This window comes from Triticum dicoccoides, chromosome 6B (genome assembly GCF_002162155.2).
Source record: "Triticum dicoccoides isolate Atlit2015 ecotype Zavitan chromosome 6B, WEW_v2.0, whole genome shotgun sequence".
Lineage (NCBI taxonomy): Eukaryota > Viridiplantae > Streptophyta > Magnoliopsida > Poales > Poaceae > Triticum > Triticum dicoccoides.
Genome location: NC_041391.1, coordinates 188199330 through 188217669, shown reverse-complemented (window position 1 = coordinate 188217669; position 18340 = coordinate 188199330). Strand labels below are relative to the sequence as shown.

At 46.2% G+C, this 18340-nt stretch overlaps 1 protein-coding gene across 1 annotated transcript; it reads left to right on the top strand.

The window, feature by feature from the left end:
- The first annotated feature begins 814 nt into the window (after positions 1–814).
- On the top strand, positions 815–2144 carry LOC119321439 (GDSL esterase/lipase At2g27360-like). The gene is made up of 3 exons (XM_037595119.1): positions 815–1070; positions 1155–1370; positions 1464–2144. The coding sequence occupies exons 1-3, from the start codon at positions 815–817 to the stop codon at positions 2096–2098; spliced, it is 1107 nt and encodes a 368-aa protein (XP_037451016.1). The 3' UTR covers positions 2099–2144.
- The last annotated feature ends 16196 nt before the right edge of the window (positions 2145–18340 follow it).

The following is an 18340-nucleotide window of genomic DNA, read 5'->3' as shown; positions in this document are numbered from 1 at the left end:
TGGCGGCGGCGAGGGAGGGGGAGGCGAAGGTGTGGGAGGCGGCGGGAGGCGGCGGCGACGGGCTGGGGTTTCGCCCGGCCGCTCGCGGGAGCGGCGCGAGCGAAAGGAGAATGTAGGAGCTGGAGTACCAACTAACCATATGATACTTTGTTAAATAAAGCTCTCTATTCATTGCAAAAAAGGCTAGAGTTGACCATAGGAGGACGATAAGACTGGTCATAGTGGGAGTAACTTATAATAGTAACATGTATACATCACTAGTCTAGTTTATTATCTCTATAGTGGGGAGTAACATATGTGTGGTGTCATGCAATACTCCCTTTATTAGGTTGTAAACTCATCTTATCTTGTTATGTGTGATGTTAACCATAATGTGAGTAACATATTTTGTACCACATGCCTCTCTTTTTTCATTAATTATTTGCCACATCATCTATTTTGCGTAGATATGTGTGATGTTATCATTTACGTTACTCCCACTGTGGATAGTCTAAGGGTTCTCGTAAAGTTCATCCTCTTTACTTTAGGAAGAGATTAACTTCCTCTTTATTAAGTAACGCTGCATGTAACTTTCGCCTTTATTATGATTCACCCTGTATATAACCTCCGTCTCACGTTATCCTGAGTTGATACACATATCGATATGCATTCTATAAATGTCACGCACATATACCACATCATGTTATGGAGTGCATATCGATATAGAATAATAAATGCACCGGTCATTTGCATTAGTATTATCCTGTGGGAAGTTCTATAAAAGGATACCAAATTGCGAATCGATGTCGCAGCAGAACGTATTTGTTTCTCAGACATGGGTAGTCGCAGGTGCTCGTCCGCCGTTGTCCTCGCCATCTCTGTCGTGGCGCTTCTCAACGCGGCCGTGGCGCTGTGCGGCTGCAGCTACAAGCGCATCTTTGCGTTCGGTGACTCCCTCGTCGACACCGGCAACTTGTTGTACTCCATCGGCAACAGCGCGTCGCCAATCAAGGAGCTCCCCTACGGCATGACCTTCTTCAAGCACCCCAACGGCCGCGTCACCGACGGCCGTGTCGTCGTCGACTTCTACGGTGAGCCGTCGACGCCATCATCGATTATTATTCTGGTTATTATATAAAATGAGGGGTGCATACGTTATGTGTGTATGTTTTCAGCGGAAGCGCTCGGCCTGCCGCTGCTGCCGCCGAGCATCCCGGAGGAGGCGTCCGGGCAGTTCCCCAATGGCGCCAACTTCGCCGTGGCAGGCGCCATTGCGCTTCCACCGGAGTACTACAAGACCAATTACAACTTCACGATGAACGCGCCTTCCAACCTCGACCGGCAGCTTGCCTCCTTCAAGAAGGTCCTCGCGCGCATCGCTCCCGGGGATGGTAAGGAACTATATACAGTACGTATATGCACGTGCATGCATGGTCGTCAATGTGATTCATCAGATCTGTACACTGTTTCTCGTCTTGACACAGGTGCCACGAGGGCTCTCCTGAGCGAGTCCCTGGTGCTGATGGGCGAGATCTGCGGGAATGACTATAACTTCTGGTTCATCGACCCCAGGAACCCCCGCGAGACACCGGAGAAGTACCTACCCGACGTGGTCACCTGCATCGGCGCCACCGTGCAGGAGGTGATCAACCTCGGCGCCAGGACGATCGTCGTCCCTGGCAACTTCCCTATCGGATGCTTGCCGGCGTACCTGAGCGCCCACGAGAGCAAGGTCACGGACGACTACGACGAGCTCCACTGCCTCAAGTGGTACAACGAATTCTCCCAGAAACACAACCTGGCGCTGCGGCAGGAGGTTGTGAGGCTCCGGTCGCAGAACCCTGGCGTCAAGATCGTCTACGCTGACTACTATAGCGCCGCCATGCAGTTCGTCCAGAAGCCGCAGGCGTACGGCATCGCCGACCCACTCGTGGCGTGCTGTGGCGGCAATGGGCCGTACCACAGCGGGGCGTGCAACAACAAGACGAAACTCTGGGGCAGCCCCGACCGCTTCGCCAATTGGGACGGCCTGCACATGACGGAGAAAGCGTACAAGATTGTTGCCGACGGTGTGCTGGACGGGCCGTTCGCGGACACCCCTCTGCGCCATCTTTGCTAGTTGGAATTTTTAGGATGTTTATTATTGTGATTGATTCATGTAGCTGTAGTGGACGCTAGTAAATGAATAAAAATAATAATTGGACCCCATATTCGGTACTAGAACCCCCACAGCCCGAACGGCCTCCCCATCACCCTTACAGGCTTTTTCTCTGTGAAAACAAAAAGGAAAAAAATGCCCAGTAGCGAAACAAAAAAAATTGTGATAAATAAAATACAGCTTTTGCCATGCTAAATAAAATCCCAGTTTTTAAAAGCAGAAAATTGCCAGGGATATCTTTTTGCAATGTCTCAAAAGAAAAAAGTCATGGCAATTTTCATCTGTACATACATGGTAGCGAAAAAAATGTGTTTAAATTGCCATTAGCGATTATATTAGCATGTATGTAAATGTTAGAAAGTAATTGCGAAGGCAAATTAAGAAGTAAAAAAATCGTAGCAAAAGAAAGAGGTAAAAAGAATTTACCAATGCATTATAGGTAAATTTGCCATGTCAATAAAGGGAAAATTGCCATGGCAACAAACTTTCAGAAAATGATGTGGCAAAAAACACATGGTAATTAACGTGTCCTGGCAAAAACAATAATGGAATTTTCCGGATGAATGAATATGAATTTGCCATGTGACAATAATGGAACTTGCCATAATTTGTTTTTGAATTTGCTATCTTCTGAAGGCACAAAAGAGTAATTTATCATTATACATGGCAAAACCTTAATGAAATCCTATGCAAATCATGGCAAAAATGCATTGGTGAAAAAGAAACTGACGTGGAGCACAAATTTGCCATGGCAAAAATCCTCATTAGTTGATGCTGTGTCATTAATTTTTTTTCCAGAATTGCCATGGCAACAAATTTAGGTTCACAAATTGTCATGACAAAGAAATACGACGAATAGAATGAACATTACACAAACTAAATTTTGCCATATATGTTAAATAAAAGTTTGCCATGTCAATAAAAAGTCAAATTTTGCCATGCTAGAAAGTAGGTTTTGTTCGCCTTCATAGGTCCGGAATATGCCATGCGACAAATGTAAAAATTGCCATGCTAAAGTAAATTTAACATGGTACCACGGAAGCAAAAAAAGCCCATGAAAAAGATGAAAATAAAAATTGCCATGGATGTAAAGTAAAATTTGTCATGGCAATGAAAGTAAATTTGGCATGGAAAATAAAAAAGTGAAAAATGGCAATAAAAGTTCAAAATTTGCCATGCCGATATAGGTAAATTTGCCATGGCAAAAATGTAAATTCAGTTTTGCCATGCCAATAAAGTTTAAAAATGACATGCTAGAATGTAAAATTAACCATGTTCTTAAAAAGGTAAAGTTATGATGATCAGATTTTCATACATTTATGGCACACAGATATATTTTGTGCACACGGATCTATGGCACACGAATGTATTTTGTGCACGAACTTTATATATTTTCCTCCTCTCAATAAATAAGCTAATATATTCTTACATATCTTCTCCCATGCACAAGAAGCTAGCATTCTTTGCCCCTGTCTTGGGTCAAACATTTGTACACCGACTATTCTATTTCTTAAACACAGAGGAGAGGCATTCTTACTTTTGCTTGGCTAGCTTCAACATTTTCCTTCCGATGTCCCACTTCCTCCTTACCATCCATCATCTTTTCCCCTCGTCTAACACTTCAGATTTATGAGCTAACCAGGTCATATGATTTTGTTTGAACATTTTAGATTTATGATATTTCTTAAAATCATGAATTATAAATAATTCCGCTCAAACTTTAATGGCAATAACATTGTTGTAATGAAATTAATAGCAAATGATAATCCAATCGTCTCGCATACTATGACCAAAGTATACTATAGTATTGAATTTTGCATCCTAGCTAAGTCAACTTTCGTTAATACCATTGTCCTGAATACTAAGCTTCACTCAATTATGTCAGTATGAAATATCCAATTATCCAACAGATTAAAAATCTACTCACATCTTTCAAAGTCGTATATTAAGCAAACACTGCCATCCATACATACACCTAAAATCGAAAGAAAGTGTCAGAACATAGTAGAATCGCTCATTCCCCCTTCCCTGGTTGCTCCTTCCATCTCTCCCTTGATAACCACTACCAATAATTATTCCCCCAAAAACCAATACCAATAACGAATGTAATCGAGAAAGTACATCCCAGACTCTACATACAACAAGTGAAAGGAGTGCTTACTTGGATTAATGGCAAGGCGGTGCAGACAAAAACGGCGGTTGTGCCCCATCATTGCTGGCCTCTATGTCGGAAATGATGTCTTCGAGCAGAGAAAGCTATTCGAGGCTCTCACCGTTGGCTAACTCGTTGTACATAAACCAATGAGGCACCTTGCGTCCGGACGGACACGAGGAGGCACGGGGAAGCCAAAGACCTGCGTCGTTGGCTTCTTTGAGAAGATGGATATGGCGGGGTAGCGGGATCGAAAATGTTTTGAACACCACGGAGCATATAAGATGTTCCAAGAGCTGAAATTGGTATTTCAGACTCATGCTCGAGTCGAGAGGTATCAGACCTCTGACAAGTACTTTGCCTACAAGATGGAGGAGAATAGCTCAACCAGTGAGCATGTGCTCAGATTGTCTGAGTACTACAATCGCTTGAATCAAGTGGGAGTTAATCTTCCAGATAAAATAGTGATTGACAGAGTTCTCTAGTCACTATCACCAAGTTACTAGAACTTCGTGATGAACTGTAATATGCAAGGGATGACGAAGATGATTCCCGAGCTCTTCGTGATGCTGAAATCGACGAAGGTAGAAATCAAGAAAAGCATCAAAATGTTGATTGTTGACAAAATCACTAGTTTCAAGTAAAAGGGCAAAGGAAAGAAAGGGAACTTCAAGAAGAATGGCAAGCAAGTTGCCACTCCCATGAAGAAGCCCAAAGATAGAGCCAAACATGAAACTGAGTAATTCTACTGCAAAGGAAATGGTCACTGGAAGTGGAACTGTCCTAGATATTTGGCGGATAAGAAGGATGGCAAAATGAACAAAGGTATATTTGATATACATGTTATTGATGTGTACTTTACTAGTGTTTAGAGCAACCCCTCAGTATTTAATACTGATTCAGTTGCTAAGACCAGTAACTCAAAAGGGAGTTGCAAAATAAACAGAGACTAGTTAAGGGCGAGGTGATGATGTGAGTTGGAAGTGATTCCAAGGTTGATAAGATCACCATCGCACACTCTCTTACCCTTCGGGATTAGTGTTGAACCTAAAATAAATGTTATTTGGTGTTTGCGTTGAGCATAAATATGATCGGATCATGTTTATTGCAATACAGTTATTCATTTAAGTCAAAGAATAATTGTTGTTCTATTTACATGAATAAAACCTTCTATGGTCATACACTCAATATAAATGGTTTATTGAATCTCGATCGTAGTGATACACATATTCATAATATTGAAGCCAAAAGATACAAAGTTAATAATGATAGTGCAACTTATATGTGGCACTGCCGTTTAGGTCATATTGGTGTAAAGCGCATGAAGAAACTCCATGCTGATGGACTTTTGGAAACACTTGATTATGAATCACTTAATGCTTGCGAACCATGCCTCATGGGCAAGATGACTAAGACTCCGTTCTCCGGAACAATGGAGCGAACAACTAACTTATTGGAAATAATACATACTGATGTATGCGATCGGATAAGTGTTGAGGCTCGTGGCGGGTATCGTTATTTTCTAACCTTCACAGATGATTTGAGCAGATATGGGTATATCTACTTGATGAAACATAAGTGTGAAACATTAGAAAAGTTCAAAGAATTTCAGAGTGAAGTGGAAAATCATCGTAACAAGAAAAAAAAGTTTCTACGATCTGATTGTGGAGACGAGTATTTGAGTTACGAGTTTGGTCTTCATTTGAAACGATCTGGAATAGTTTCGCAACTCACGCCACCTGGAACACCACATCATAATGGTGTGTCTGAACATCATAACCGTACTTTATTAGATATGTTGCAATCTACGATGTCTCTTACCGATTTATCACTATCATTTTGGGGTTATGCATTAGAGACAACTGCATTCACGTTAAATAGGGCACCATCTAAATCCGTTGAGACGACACCAAATGAACTGTGGTTTGGCAAGAAACCTAAGCTGTCATTTCTTAAAGTTTAGGGCTGCGATGCTTATGTGAAAAAGTTTCAACCTGATAAGCTCGAATCCAAATCGGAGAAATGGGTCTTCATAGGATACCCAAAGGAGACTGTTGGGTACACCTTCTATCACAAATCTGAAGGCAAGATCTTTGTTGCTAAGAATGGATCCTTTCTAGAGAAGGAGTTTCTCTCGAAAGAAGTGAGTGGGAGGAAAGTAGAACTTGATGACGTAAATTGTACCTTCTCTAGAATTGGAAAGTAGCTCATCACTAAAATCGGTTCCAGTGATGCCTACACCAATTAGTGAGGAAGTTAATGATGATGATCATGAAACTTCAGATCAAGTTACTACCGAACCTCGTAGGTCAACCAGAGTACGATCCGCACCAGAGTGGTACGATATTCCTGTTCTGGAAGTCATGTTACCAGACCATGATGAACCTATGAACTATGAGAAAGCGATGATGAGCCCAGATTCCAACAGATGGCTTGAGGCCATGAAATCTGAGATAGAACCCATGTATGAGAACAAAGTATGGACTTTGGTGGATTTGCCCGATGATCAGCAAGCCATTGAGAATAAATGGATCTTCAAGAGGAAGACGGACGCTGATAGTAGTGTTACTATCTACAAAGCTCGACTTGTTAAAAAGGGTTTCTAACAAGTTCAAGATGTTGACTACGATGAGATTTTCTCACTCGTATCGATGCTTAAGTCTGTCCGAATCATGTGAGCAATTGCCGCATTTTATGATTATGAAATTTGGCAAATGGATGTCAAAACTGCATTCCTTAGTGGATATCTTAAAGAAGAGTTGTATATGATGCAACCAGAAGGTTTTGTCGATCCAAAAGGTGCTAACAAAGTGTGCAAGCTCCAGCAATCCATTTATGGACTGGTGCAAGCATCTCGGAGTTGGAATATATGCTTTGATGAGTTGATCAAAGCCATATAGTTTTATACAAACTTGCGGTAAAGCCCGTATTTACAAGAAAGTGAGTGGGAGCACTACAACCTTTCTGATAAGTATATGTGAATGACATATTGTTGATCGGAAATGATGTAGAATTTTCTGGAAAGCATAAAGGAGTGTTTGAAAGAAATACCTCAGTGAAGTTGCTTACATATTGAGCATCAAGATCTATAGATCCAGACGCTTGATAAGATTTTTCAATGAGTATATACCTTGACAAGATTTTGAAGTAGTTCAAAATGGAATAGTCAAAGAAGGAGTTCTTGCCTGTATTGCAAGGTGTAAAGTTGAGTAAGACTCAAATCCCGACCACGGCAGAAAATAGAAAGAGAATGAAAGTCATTCCCTATGCCTCAGCCATAGGTTCTATAAAGTATGCTATGCTGTGTACTAGACATATTATGTACCTTGCCATGAGTTTGGCAAGGGGGTACAATACTGATCCAGGATTAGATCACTAGACAGCGGTCAAAATTATCCTTAGAAAACTAAGGAAATATTTCTTGGTTATGGAGGTGACAAAGAGTTCGTCATAAGAAGTTACATTGATGCAAGATTTTACACCGATCCAGATGACTCTATGTCTCAATCTATATACATATTGAAAGTGGGAGCAATTAGCTAGAATAGCTCCGTGCAGAGCATTGTACACATAGAAATTTGCAAAATACTTACGAATCTGAATGTGGCAGACCCGTAGACTAAAACATGATCACACCTTATTGCTCTTGGGTGTTAATCACATAAGCGATGTGAACTAGATTATTGACTCTAGTAAACCCTTTGAGTGTTGGTCACATGGCGATGTGACCTATTGGTATTAATCACATAAAGATGTGAACTATTGGTGTTAAATCACATGGTAATGTGAACTAGATTATTGACTCTACTGCAAGTGGGAGACTGAAGGAAATATGCCCTAGAGACAATAATAAAGTTGTTATTTATACTTCCTTATATCATGATAAATGTTTATTATTCTTGCTAGAATTGTATTAACCGGAAACTTAGTACATGTGTGAATACATAGACAAACAGAGTGTCCCTAGTATGCCTCTACTAGACTAGCTCGTTAACCAAAGATGGTTAAGTTTCCTAGCCATATACATGTGTTGTCATTTGATGAACGATGTCACATCATTAGAGAATGATGTGATGGACAAGACCCATCCGTTAGCTTAGCACTATGATTGTTTAGTTTATTGCTATTGCTTTCTTCATGACTTATACATGTTCCTATGACTATGAGATTATGCAACTTCCGAATACCGGAGGAACACTTAGTGTGCTATCAAACGTCACAACGTAACTGGGTGATTATAAAGATGCTCTACAGGTGTCTCCGATAGTGTTTGTTGAGTTGGCATAGATCAAGATTAGGACTTGTCACTTTGATTATCGGAGAGGTATCTCTGGGCCCTCTCGGTAATGCACATCACTATAAGCCTTGCAAGAAATGTGACTAATGAGTTAGTTGCCAGATGATGCATTACAGAACGAGTAAACAGACTTGCCGGTAACGAGATTGAACTAGGTATGTGATATCGACGATCAAATCTCGGGCAAGTAACATACCAATGACAAAGGGAACAACGTATGTTGTTATGTGATTTGACCGATAAAGATCTTCGTAGAATATGTAGGAGCCAATATGAGCATCCAGGTTCCGCTATTGGTTATTGACCGGAGATGTGTATCGGTCATGTCTACATAGTTCTCGAACCCATAGGGTCCGCACGCTTAACGTTCGATGATGATTTGTACTATGAGTTATGTGATTTGATGTACCGAAAATTGTTCGGAGTCCCAAATGAGATCACGGACATGACGAGGAGTCTCAAAATGGTTGAGACATAAAGATCGATATATTGGAAGGCTATATTCGGACATCGGAAAGGTTCCGAGTGATTCGGGTATTTTTCGGAGTACCGGAGAGTTACGGGAATTCGTCGGGGGAAGTATTGGGCCTTAATGGGCCATACAGGAAAGGAGAGAAGGGCCTCAAGGGGTGGCCGCGTGCCCCCCCCATGGCATGTCCGAATTGGACTAGGGAGGGGGTGGCGCCCCCCTCTCTTTCCTTCTCCCTCTCCTACTCCTTCCCTCTCTCCCCTCTTGGAAAAGGAAGGGACTCCAACTAGGATTGGGAATCCTAGTTGGATTCCCGCTATAGGCGCGCCCCTCCTAGGCCGGCGTCCTCCTCCTCCCTCCTTTATATACGTGGCCAAGGGGGCACCCCAAGACACACAAGTTGATTCTTAGCCGTGTGCGGCTAGAAAAACCCCTACTAATGGCGCACCTAATATGGCCATTAATGGCGCATCTGTGGTGCACCATTAACAACACGCCATTAGTAATTTTTACTAATGGCGCACCACCTGGTGCGCCATTAGTATCTGGTATACTAATGGCGCACCGCGGGTGCGCCATTAGTATAGGCCAGCGTGCGCCATTAGTATGCCTCCCAGGGGCCATGTATACCCAGGTGCTTTGGCATACTAATGGCGCACCACCACTGGATGCGCCATTAGTAACCGCGGCATACTAATGGCGCACTACCCAGTGATGCGCCATTAGTATGCACTGTCATACTAATGGCGCACTGTCCTGTGATGCGCCATTAGTATGAATATTAGGTTTTTTTTATCTTTTTATTTTCTGTTTTTTGCACAGGTTACAAAATGTATAGTTTGACAAAATATAGACATCACACATCAACAACAGATTCATCGAATACAATAGAAGATTAGTCTTTGAATACAATTCATCATATTAGTCTCCGAATACAATTCATCATATTAGTCTCCGAATTAAAAAGACCGAACAAAGATAGAACATTATATTACAAGTCTCGAGACCGCGAGTAGCGAGTTTGTCTTCACATTACAAGTCGATATCGATCATCTAAACTACCATCACATAGAAGAGAGCTGCGGTCATCACGATGAGCATCATCACGATGAAACTCGTCTTCATCCGGTTCCTCCAACGCTCCCTCCCCTCTCCCGCTAGATAGCGGGCGTATCTAGATTCGGCCTCGGCCCTAGTGGTGTACCCTTTGTAACTGTTACCGCTGAATCGGTGAACCTGTCTCCGACACTCCTCCCAGTCATCGTAGACTCTGGGAACCTTACCCTTGTACACGACATACGTCGGCATCGCTATGCACTAGCCAAACGAAACGTTAGTACCAATTCACAGACAATACATAAGCAATATATAATTATGCAACAGAACGATCGGAAGAGAAAAGCAAGACATTAATATCATCGATTACATCTAAGTTGAACGACTCTCGAAACCAAAGAGACATACTACAAGTTCATTAAAGTTTAATTACAACATGAGCCAATCGATGTTTCAGAACTAGAAAACTCGACTCAAGGGACCGGAGCGTGGATGAAGCCGCCGTCTATCGTGGGAGTCATGAAAGAACGGGCGTTGTCATCCTGCATTTGTAGCATTGTGTCGATGTCACTGTTGGACGGTTGATTTCTGAGGTAGAACTGCCCCGAGGTATGAAGGACATCTTGATGGATGATTTCCGCAAACTCCGACTGGATGCGAAAGAATTCTTGTCAGAGGTCCGCGTCCTGGATTGCCGACACGCTCGCGGCCCAATCTTTGAGTTTACTCGGTAGCAGAAGTTGATGATGGTCCCGTACGATCGCCCGCATGTGATGGATGGCGTAGTAGGCACCCTTCTGACCGCCAGGCGGCTGCTTGATGCAGCAGAACGTCGTATTGTGGGAGAACACGTGCTTGCCGTACTTACGAATAGGCCTGGTGAAGGTGCCTCCAGATTGGGCGTAGCCGGGGAGAACAGCATCAAGAACCTTCTTGACATTTGTGTAGTCTACGTTCGACTGACGGTCCGGGTCGAAATACGTGGCCATGGAATATTTGGGGCTTAGGAGGATGAGCGTGCAACGTGTGTCACTACAGAAAACACGGAATGTTAAAAGAAAAACGATCGAAATGTAAGAATTCATATGTTACGGGCCGGTTGAGGGGAGGACTTACTTGGGAAAGTAAGGCACGAGGAAGTTATCCTTATCTTGGTTTGCCAGAATGACGCCTTCGAGGTAAGAACTCGCGACTTGCCGGTCCCCAGCGCTGCCCAAGATCTTGGCACGCATGTAGAAGGGGTCGACTATCACGATGTCCGGGGTCTTGTCGCGAATGATCCGCATCTCCATACTCAGCGAAAATAGCCGAACGAAGGTGTAGTGCAGCAGATGAAGGTTCAACATAGCGTGGATGACATCAAAACACAGGACGATCGTACGCCCGATGGAGTTATCCACAAAGCCCTTGCCCTCTGGCACCTTGGCCGCGAAAACCGGGTATGCCACATCCTTCTCCCCGAGACGCCGCTTCTCCAAAGCAAGAACACTGTCATGCAGACTCCGCATAGCACCGGTTGCAGCATTGAGCATATTTGTCGGTAGCATCGCCCTACCCGCCACATGCACCCTCCTCGAGATATCCTGCGGTGAAGGTGGCCCGTCCTGAGCACGGATCGTACTCGGTGCCGGCTGGCTCGCACCCTTCTTAGTCTTTCTTTTGCGTGCCTTCTTCTTCTCCTGTAATGGGACCGAGTTCTGCTCACAGACCGCCTTCTTGAGTGTGTTGGGGCTGATAATATTTCGCACCTCGCCTATCTGAGGCTCGGTGAAGTCGGCAGCTGGAGGCGTCTCCTGAGAGCTGAACGCCAGACGGCGCCTGTTGCAACTTGGCTTCTCCGCGGTACGAGCTAGATCGCACACGTCTTTTGTTGGGTTTGGTTCTTGAGAAGGAGGCCCCATGAAGTCTCCATCGTACCCATGCTCGGCAAAGTACTGATCGACGTTGCCAAATGTATCATCGTCGTCGTCGTCGTCGTTCTGATCCTGTGCCATATGCATGTTTGGATCCAGTGGCATAGGGATGTCCGGCACCGTTACGGCGGTCTTGCCATGGGGCCGACTTGGCGCCGGCACGACTGGCGGTGTTGTCTTTGGGGTGGTGTCCCCCGCCCCCAAACAAATCTGGCTCTTCGGCCAAAGCAGGGGCCAGCTCAGGCAGGCGCTGAGGGTCATCACGTCTTCATCGTCGGCCCCGACGGGTCGAATCGGAGGTAACAAGTCATCGCAGCCTGGCAGCACCTGAACCAGTTGAACCCTAAACAAGTTGGGTGGCATCTGGGTACCGTGGAACAAGGGGTTGCCCGGTTGAACGATTTTTCCCTTGGCGACATCGACCAACTCGTTGTTCACGAAGTGGAGGAGAGTGCACGGAACGTCGGCGGCGCCCTGCGAAAACATGTAGGGCGTCAGGGATGCCCAGTCAAAGGCAAGGAGATGAAGTCCTCGGCCGAGAGAGGCTTAATTAGTTACCGTGATGATGGCGTCGAGCTCGGCTAATGTCGAGGCACCGCCAACGGCGGGCGTGCAGTTGACGGAGGGGCCGCTTGCTGAAGAGGTGCCGGCTGGCGTACACCCGAGTGCATTAAGCTCCGGTGCCGGCGTCGGAGACACCAATGCCGCCTCCGCCGGAGGCACCAATGGCCCCGCCATCGCATTATGCGAGTTGCTGGCCGTGAAGCTAGGAATCGGGGGCGGCCCCTGTTGGCCGCCCGCAATCCACGCACTCAACCCCGAGATCAAGGTAGGCACAAGGGCGGTGATCGTCGCTCCGAGTCGTTGTTCCACTTGCTCTTGGACAATCTCTGGAATCCGCGCCACCTGTGCCTTGAGTTCTTGAACCTCTCGTGCCTGGCTTTCTGAGCTGGTCTTTTTCTCCTTCCGCACACCAGCGGTATAGTATGACCCCCATTTTGTCGACAAGCCTTTGCCGGCCACACGACCAGCTGACGTCGGCTTACTGAGCTTATCCTTGTTCTTCATTACATTCAACCCCCTATTTAGAGTGGTGTCCCAAGGGTTGCTCTTAGTCGACCCCGCGCTACTGCTTTCAGTCGCCTGCGGAAGGAATGTGAACCATTTGGAAATTTGGCTTCATTAATTAGAATGCAACCATATGGAGCTAATTACGCGGGGGTGTATTCCTTACCAGAACAAGCTCAAGCTGCCTGGTCTTCGGATCCGTGGTAAGCTCCTTTGTTTTCGGGTCCTTCTTGTACCGGGCCCTAACAAAGTTCCTGGTGTGCTTGTCACCGTATTTAGCGAAGAGGGGCGGTAGGCCTTGCTCGGCACGGTCCGCCTCCTCCTTGTCCCATATAGGCTCCGCCACTCTGTAACCGCCGGGACCGAGTGTGTGTTCCCCTATGTTCAGCTCCCGCATTTGTTTCCCCCACTCACTTGATTGGGAGCTTGCGGTGCTCGAGCAATTGATCTTGAAGTCGTTGTAGTCATCTTCGGTGATCGAAGGATTTTTCTCCTTGATCTTCTGATAACTCTCACCTTTCTCGATCATTCTCTTCACATTGCTTTTCCAAGTAGACAGGGCCTTGCTCATCTTCGCGAGGGCAGCATTGTTCACTTTATTCACTTTGAGGATTGTGTTCTCAAATTCAGCGAGGAACTTGTATCGTTCGTGCAGCTTCGTGAAGAGGAGGTGGCGCAAATTCCCTCGGTCAGGATGCCTTAGGTTCTCAGTGTTGATCGAGACAGTGCTCCGGACAATGCACCCGAGCTGAAGCGAGTACCCCTTGACTATTCGTTCGGGCGCCGTTGGATTCCCGTTGGAGTCCACTTCAGTAACTTCCTCCTTGAGGGTGCGGAGCACGATCGGGCGCCGGTCCTTCCGTTGCCTCTTCAGTTGGCTGCCATCTGTGCGTGCGCCGCCATCATCAGTGATGGCATCCTCGGCGGCACCATCAGTGGTGGCATCAGTGTGGTCATCCTCGGCGGCACCATCCGTGGTCTCAGGATCGGTGGGGAAGGCGGCGACCTCATACAAGTGAGGTTGTTCCTCCATCTCCTGGGACAGCTCCCAGAATGCCTTGCCGCCTGAACCCCCGGCCTCATCGTTGTGGGCCATGTTTCTCTCTAAATAGAAACAAAGTTTGGTCAAAAAGTTGGTTATTGTCAAGGAACAAGATCATGGTCTCATCATTTAGGGTTTGTCGACACCGAGGCATCCTAAAATCTAAGCTTTTATCATTGAGGGTTTTTCGACGCCAAGGCACCCTAAAAGCCTAACCTTTCATCATTTCGGTTTTTATCGACACCGAGGCACCCTAAAAGCCATGCATTAGTCACAAGTACGCCGGGGCACTTGATCCTACTTAATTAACTACTAAGATACCCCGGCCCATGCATTAGTCACAAGTACCCCATATGTCCTATTTTTAGCAAAGTCATGCTAAAATTCACGGAAAATTTCAGCGTGACCTTTACTGAAAATAGGACATATGGAGTACCCGAATTTGCCGGAACGGAAGTTAATCGACATTCCGGCAAACTCAAGGGCCTCTCGGGTACCTGCAAAATCATTATCCCAGGTGGACATGGATGCAATGTCACATGTCACATGGATCCCACACCCACAGGAGCTGGTGAAGCTTCATGTGTATTTCACGAAAACCAGCCTGACTAAAGAGCTTTATGTAGAAAACAAATCACTCCAGCAGCTCACACAGGATCATCCCTCTAAGCAATTACTCAAAATGGGCACTAGCAGCAAAATGAACATTTTACAATCTGAACTTTTTTTTGTCATCTATGTGCTCATTTAACTTTGATCCAAATAGTATCAAAGTTCTTAGCAAGCAAGTAAGTATTTTTTTTATTTCAACTCGAGCCAACAGGTTATGTACCACCAGAACTGATCCACATCAAGTCCCCTCTACTAGCTCGACTGGTCAGCAGCCAGTTCTCACACCAGGAGGTTCTGGGTTCGACTCCCAGGCTCCACAAATTTTTTTTTAGCATTTAAAAAGCTGTTTCATACTTATTTGTGTTTAAATATGTTCAAACTTGTTTAAATAATAACAGTAATATTTTTTTAGAAGACAGTAGCATTTAAAAAGTTGTTTGATACTTATTTTTTTTATAAGACGGTGCGCGGGGTGCGGGGGGTCGGCGGTGGCGGTTGAGTAGGGGAATCGAGGGTGCGGGGGGTCGGCGGCGGCGGCCGGTGGACTGGGGGGGTGCTCGGCGGCGAGGGGGACCGGATCTGGCGAGGTGGGATAGCGATCGAGATGGAGGGGGCCGGGATAGAGATCGAGTGTCCATGAAATTTAAAAATATTCATGATAGTTCAAAAAGTACCCATGAAATACAATCGAGAAATGAAGGCTACGATTTAAATACAATCGATCTTAGCTAGCTATCTGTTCACAATCTTCTTGCCCTTCTTTTTCGCATATGGAGTTCTTCTGTGGAACGGACGTCCTTTAGGTAGGGTGGTCCTGCTTCTTCTTGTGGTGTATGCTGCTACTTCATCATCGTCGTCATGTTCGATCCTCGGGTCGCCGTACCTGTCGAAGTCTTGCTCATTGGCTACTCCATCCATTCCGATGATCTTCCTTTTGCCTCTCCTCACGACAACACGACTAGGCTTTGGCGGGTCGGTAATGAAGAAGCATTGGTCCACTTGCGAAGCCAGTACCCATGGCTCATTTTTCGCGGTGACGTTTGCGCCCGCGGTCTTGGATTTGGCTTCGGGTATAACCATGGTGGTGAAATACCGGTCTTCTTTTATGACGTTCTTGGCCCATCTAACACGGAACGTCGGGACCTTCTCTCTAGCGTAGCTTAGCTCCCAGATCTCCTCGATCCTTCCGTAGTATCTGTCCTTGTCGTTACCGGTGTAGGATTCCATCGTTACCCCGGAGTTCTGATAACCATCGCTCTTCATGTCCTTGGCCTCGGTGTAGAATGTGTAGCCGTTGATATCGTACGCCTCATAGGTCATCAGGTTGTGCTCGGCGCCCTGTGACAAGGCGAATATGAGTTGTTCTTCCGCGGAAGAATCCTCATGTAAAGGGTACGACAGAAGCTTCTGCTTGAACCAACGCGTGAAACATGAGTTGTGCTCTTTGAGTATATCTCCGTCCGTCCTCTATTGGCCTCGGTCATTATACGTCTTCTTAATAAAGGTTTTGTGCTCTACCACCCAAGGATCGACCACGTCTATGTGTTGTAGCGCGACTAGGTTTGCTCTTTCAAAGTCGGTGAGTTGACCCTCGAAGTCGACATGCATTTCGCGGCGACCCTCACAGTGACCCCATCCAGCGAGCCTGCCGAGGTGCCTGTTGATGGGCAGACCAACGGGGTTCTCGATGCCTAGATAATTCATGCAGTAGGAGATGCACTCTTCGGTCAGAAAGCCCCTGGCTATGCTTCCTTCTGGACGTGACATGTTGCGAACGTATCCTTTGATGACACCATTCATCCTTTCGAACGACATCATGCTGTGCAGGAACGTCGGCCCGAGTTGGATGATATCCTCCACTATATGGACCAGCAGATGCACCATAACATCGAAGAATGCGGGCGGGAAGTACATCTCAAGCTCGCATAGTATCACCACGATCTCTTCCTATAGCCTTCTGAGTTGCCTCACGCCAATCGACTTCCGAGAGATGACGTCGAAGAAGTTGCATAGGCCAAATAGCGTTTCACGGACGTGCGCGTCCATGATCCCACGGATTGCAACTGGAAGTATCTGCGTCATCAGCACGTGACAGTCGTGAGACTTCATCCCGTTGAACTTCTGTTTCGCTGGGTCTAGGTATCTGCTTATCTTCCCCGCGTAACCGTAAGGAAGTTTTACTCCTAGGAGGCAGGTGAAAAACTGCTCGATCTCCTCCTGACTTAGAGTGAAGCACGCGGGAGGGTAGTCATTTCCGGTATTCTTGGCCTTTTTGCCTTTGCGACGACTTTCTGTGTCCTGCTTCGCCTCATCATCATCATCATCATCATCATCATCATCATCATCATCATCATCATCATATATAGCGTGAAGCTCCTGCCTGATGCCCATTGATTTCAAGTCTGCCCTTGCTTTCGGCCCATCTTTGGTCCTCTCTGGCATGTTGAGCAGGGTACCAAGCAGACTCTCGCACACGTTCTTCGTGATATGCATGACATCAAGGCTGTGAGGCACACGGTGGATCTTCCAGTACGGCAAGTACCAGAAAACAGACCTCGTTTTCCATACCTTCAGCAGCGGCTCTGGCGCCTTTCGCTTCTTTCCCGGCTCTGGCGCCTTTTGCTTCTTTCCCGGCAGTGGGCAGTCTTTCCAATTTTTCAACAGCTTGTCTATTTCCTCGCCGCTCCTCGTACACGGGCGTTTTCGGGGTTCGGTTTCACCATCGAACAGATCCTTGCGTTTCCTCCACGGGTCATCGTCGCGAAGCCACCTTCGATGTCCCATGAACACGGTTTTCGAAGACCCGGGATCTCTATCTAGCTGGCGATACGTTGTGTCATCCATGCACCTTACGCATCCAGAAAATCCGTGGACTACCTGCCCCGCAAGATATCCGTAACCGAGATAGTCATGCACCGTCGTGAGTAGTGCGGCTCTCATAGGGAAATATTCTTTCTCTGCGGCGTCCCACGTATTGGCTGGCGTTTTCCACAGCGTGTCAAGCTCCTCTTTCAGCAGCCCCAGATACAGATTGATGTCGTTCCCTGGTTGTTTCGGCCCTTCAATTAGCATACTCATGTGAATGTACTTCTTCTTCATGCACAACCAGGGGGGAAGGTTGTACATCCACACAAACACAGGCCGGGTGCTATGTGTGCTTCTCTGGCTGCCAAACGGATTGACTCCATCGGTGCTCGCGCCCAGCACGATGTTCCTTGGATCGTTCCCAAATTCTGGGTATTCGAAGTTCAATGCTTGCCACTGGCTCGCATCCTTAGGGTGACTCAGCATCTTGTCTTTTTTATCTATCTCCGGATCATTTGCGTCATCTTCTCGCTTCTTCTCCTCCCTATCCGCGTGCCAACGCAGGAGCTTTGCTACCTTAGGATCCGCGAAATACCGCTGCAGACGAGGAGTGATCGGAAAGTACCACACCACTTTTCGAGGAGCTTTCTTCCTCTTCTTGTATCGAGTGACACCGCACACCGGACATATTGTAGACTCCGCGTGCTCGTCCCGATAAATGATGCAATTGTTCATGCACACATGGTATTTCACGTGCGGTAAATCCAGAGGACACACGATTTTCTTCGC

Bases quoted from the DNA above. Each gene is read 5' to 3' on its own strand.
- LOC119321439 (XM_037595119.1), top strand. From the start codon at position 815: ATGGGTAGTCGCAGGTGCTCGTCCGCCGTTGTCCTCGCCATCTCTGTC. The intron at 1,071-1,154 runs GTGAGCCGTCGA...GTATGTTTTCAG, and splicing joins TGTCGTCGTCGACTTCTACG to CGGAAGCGCTCGGCCTGCCG. The intron at 1,371-1,463 runs GTAAGGAACTAT...GTCTTGACACAG, and splicing joins GCGCATCGCTCCCGGGGATG to GTGCCACGAGGGCTCTCCTG.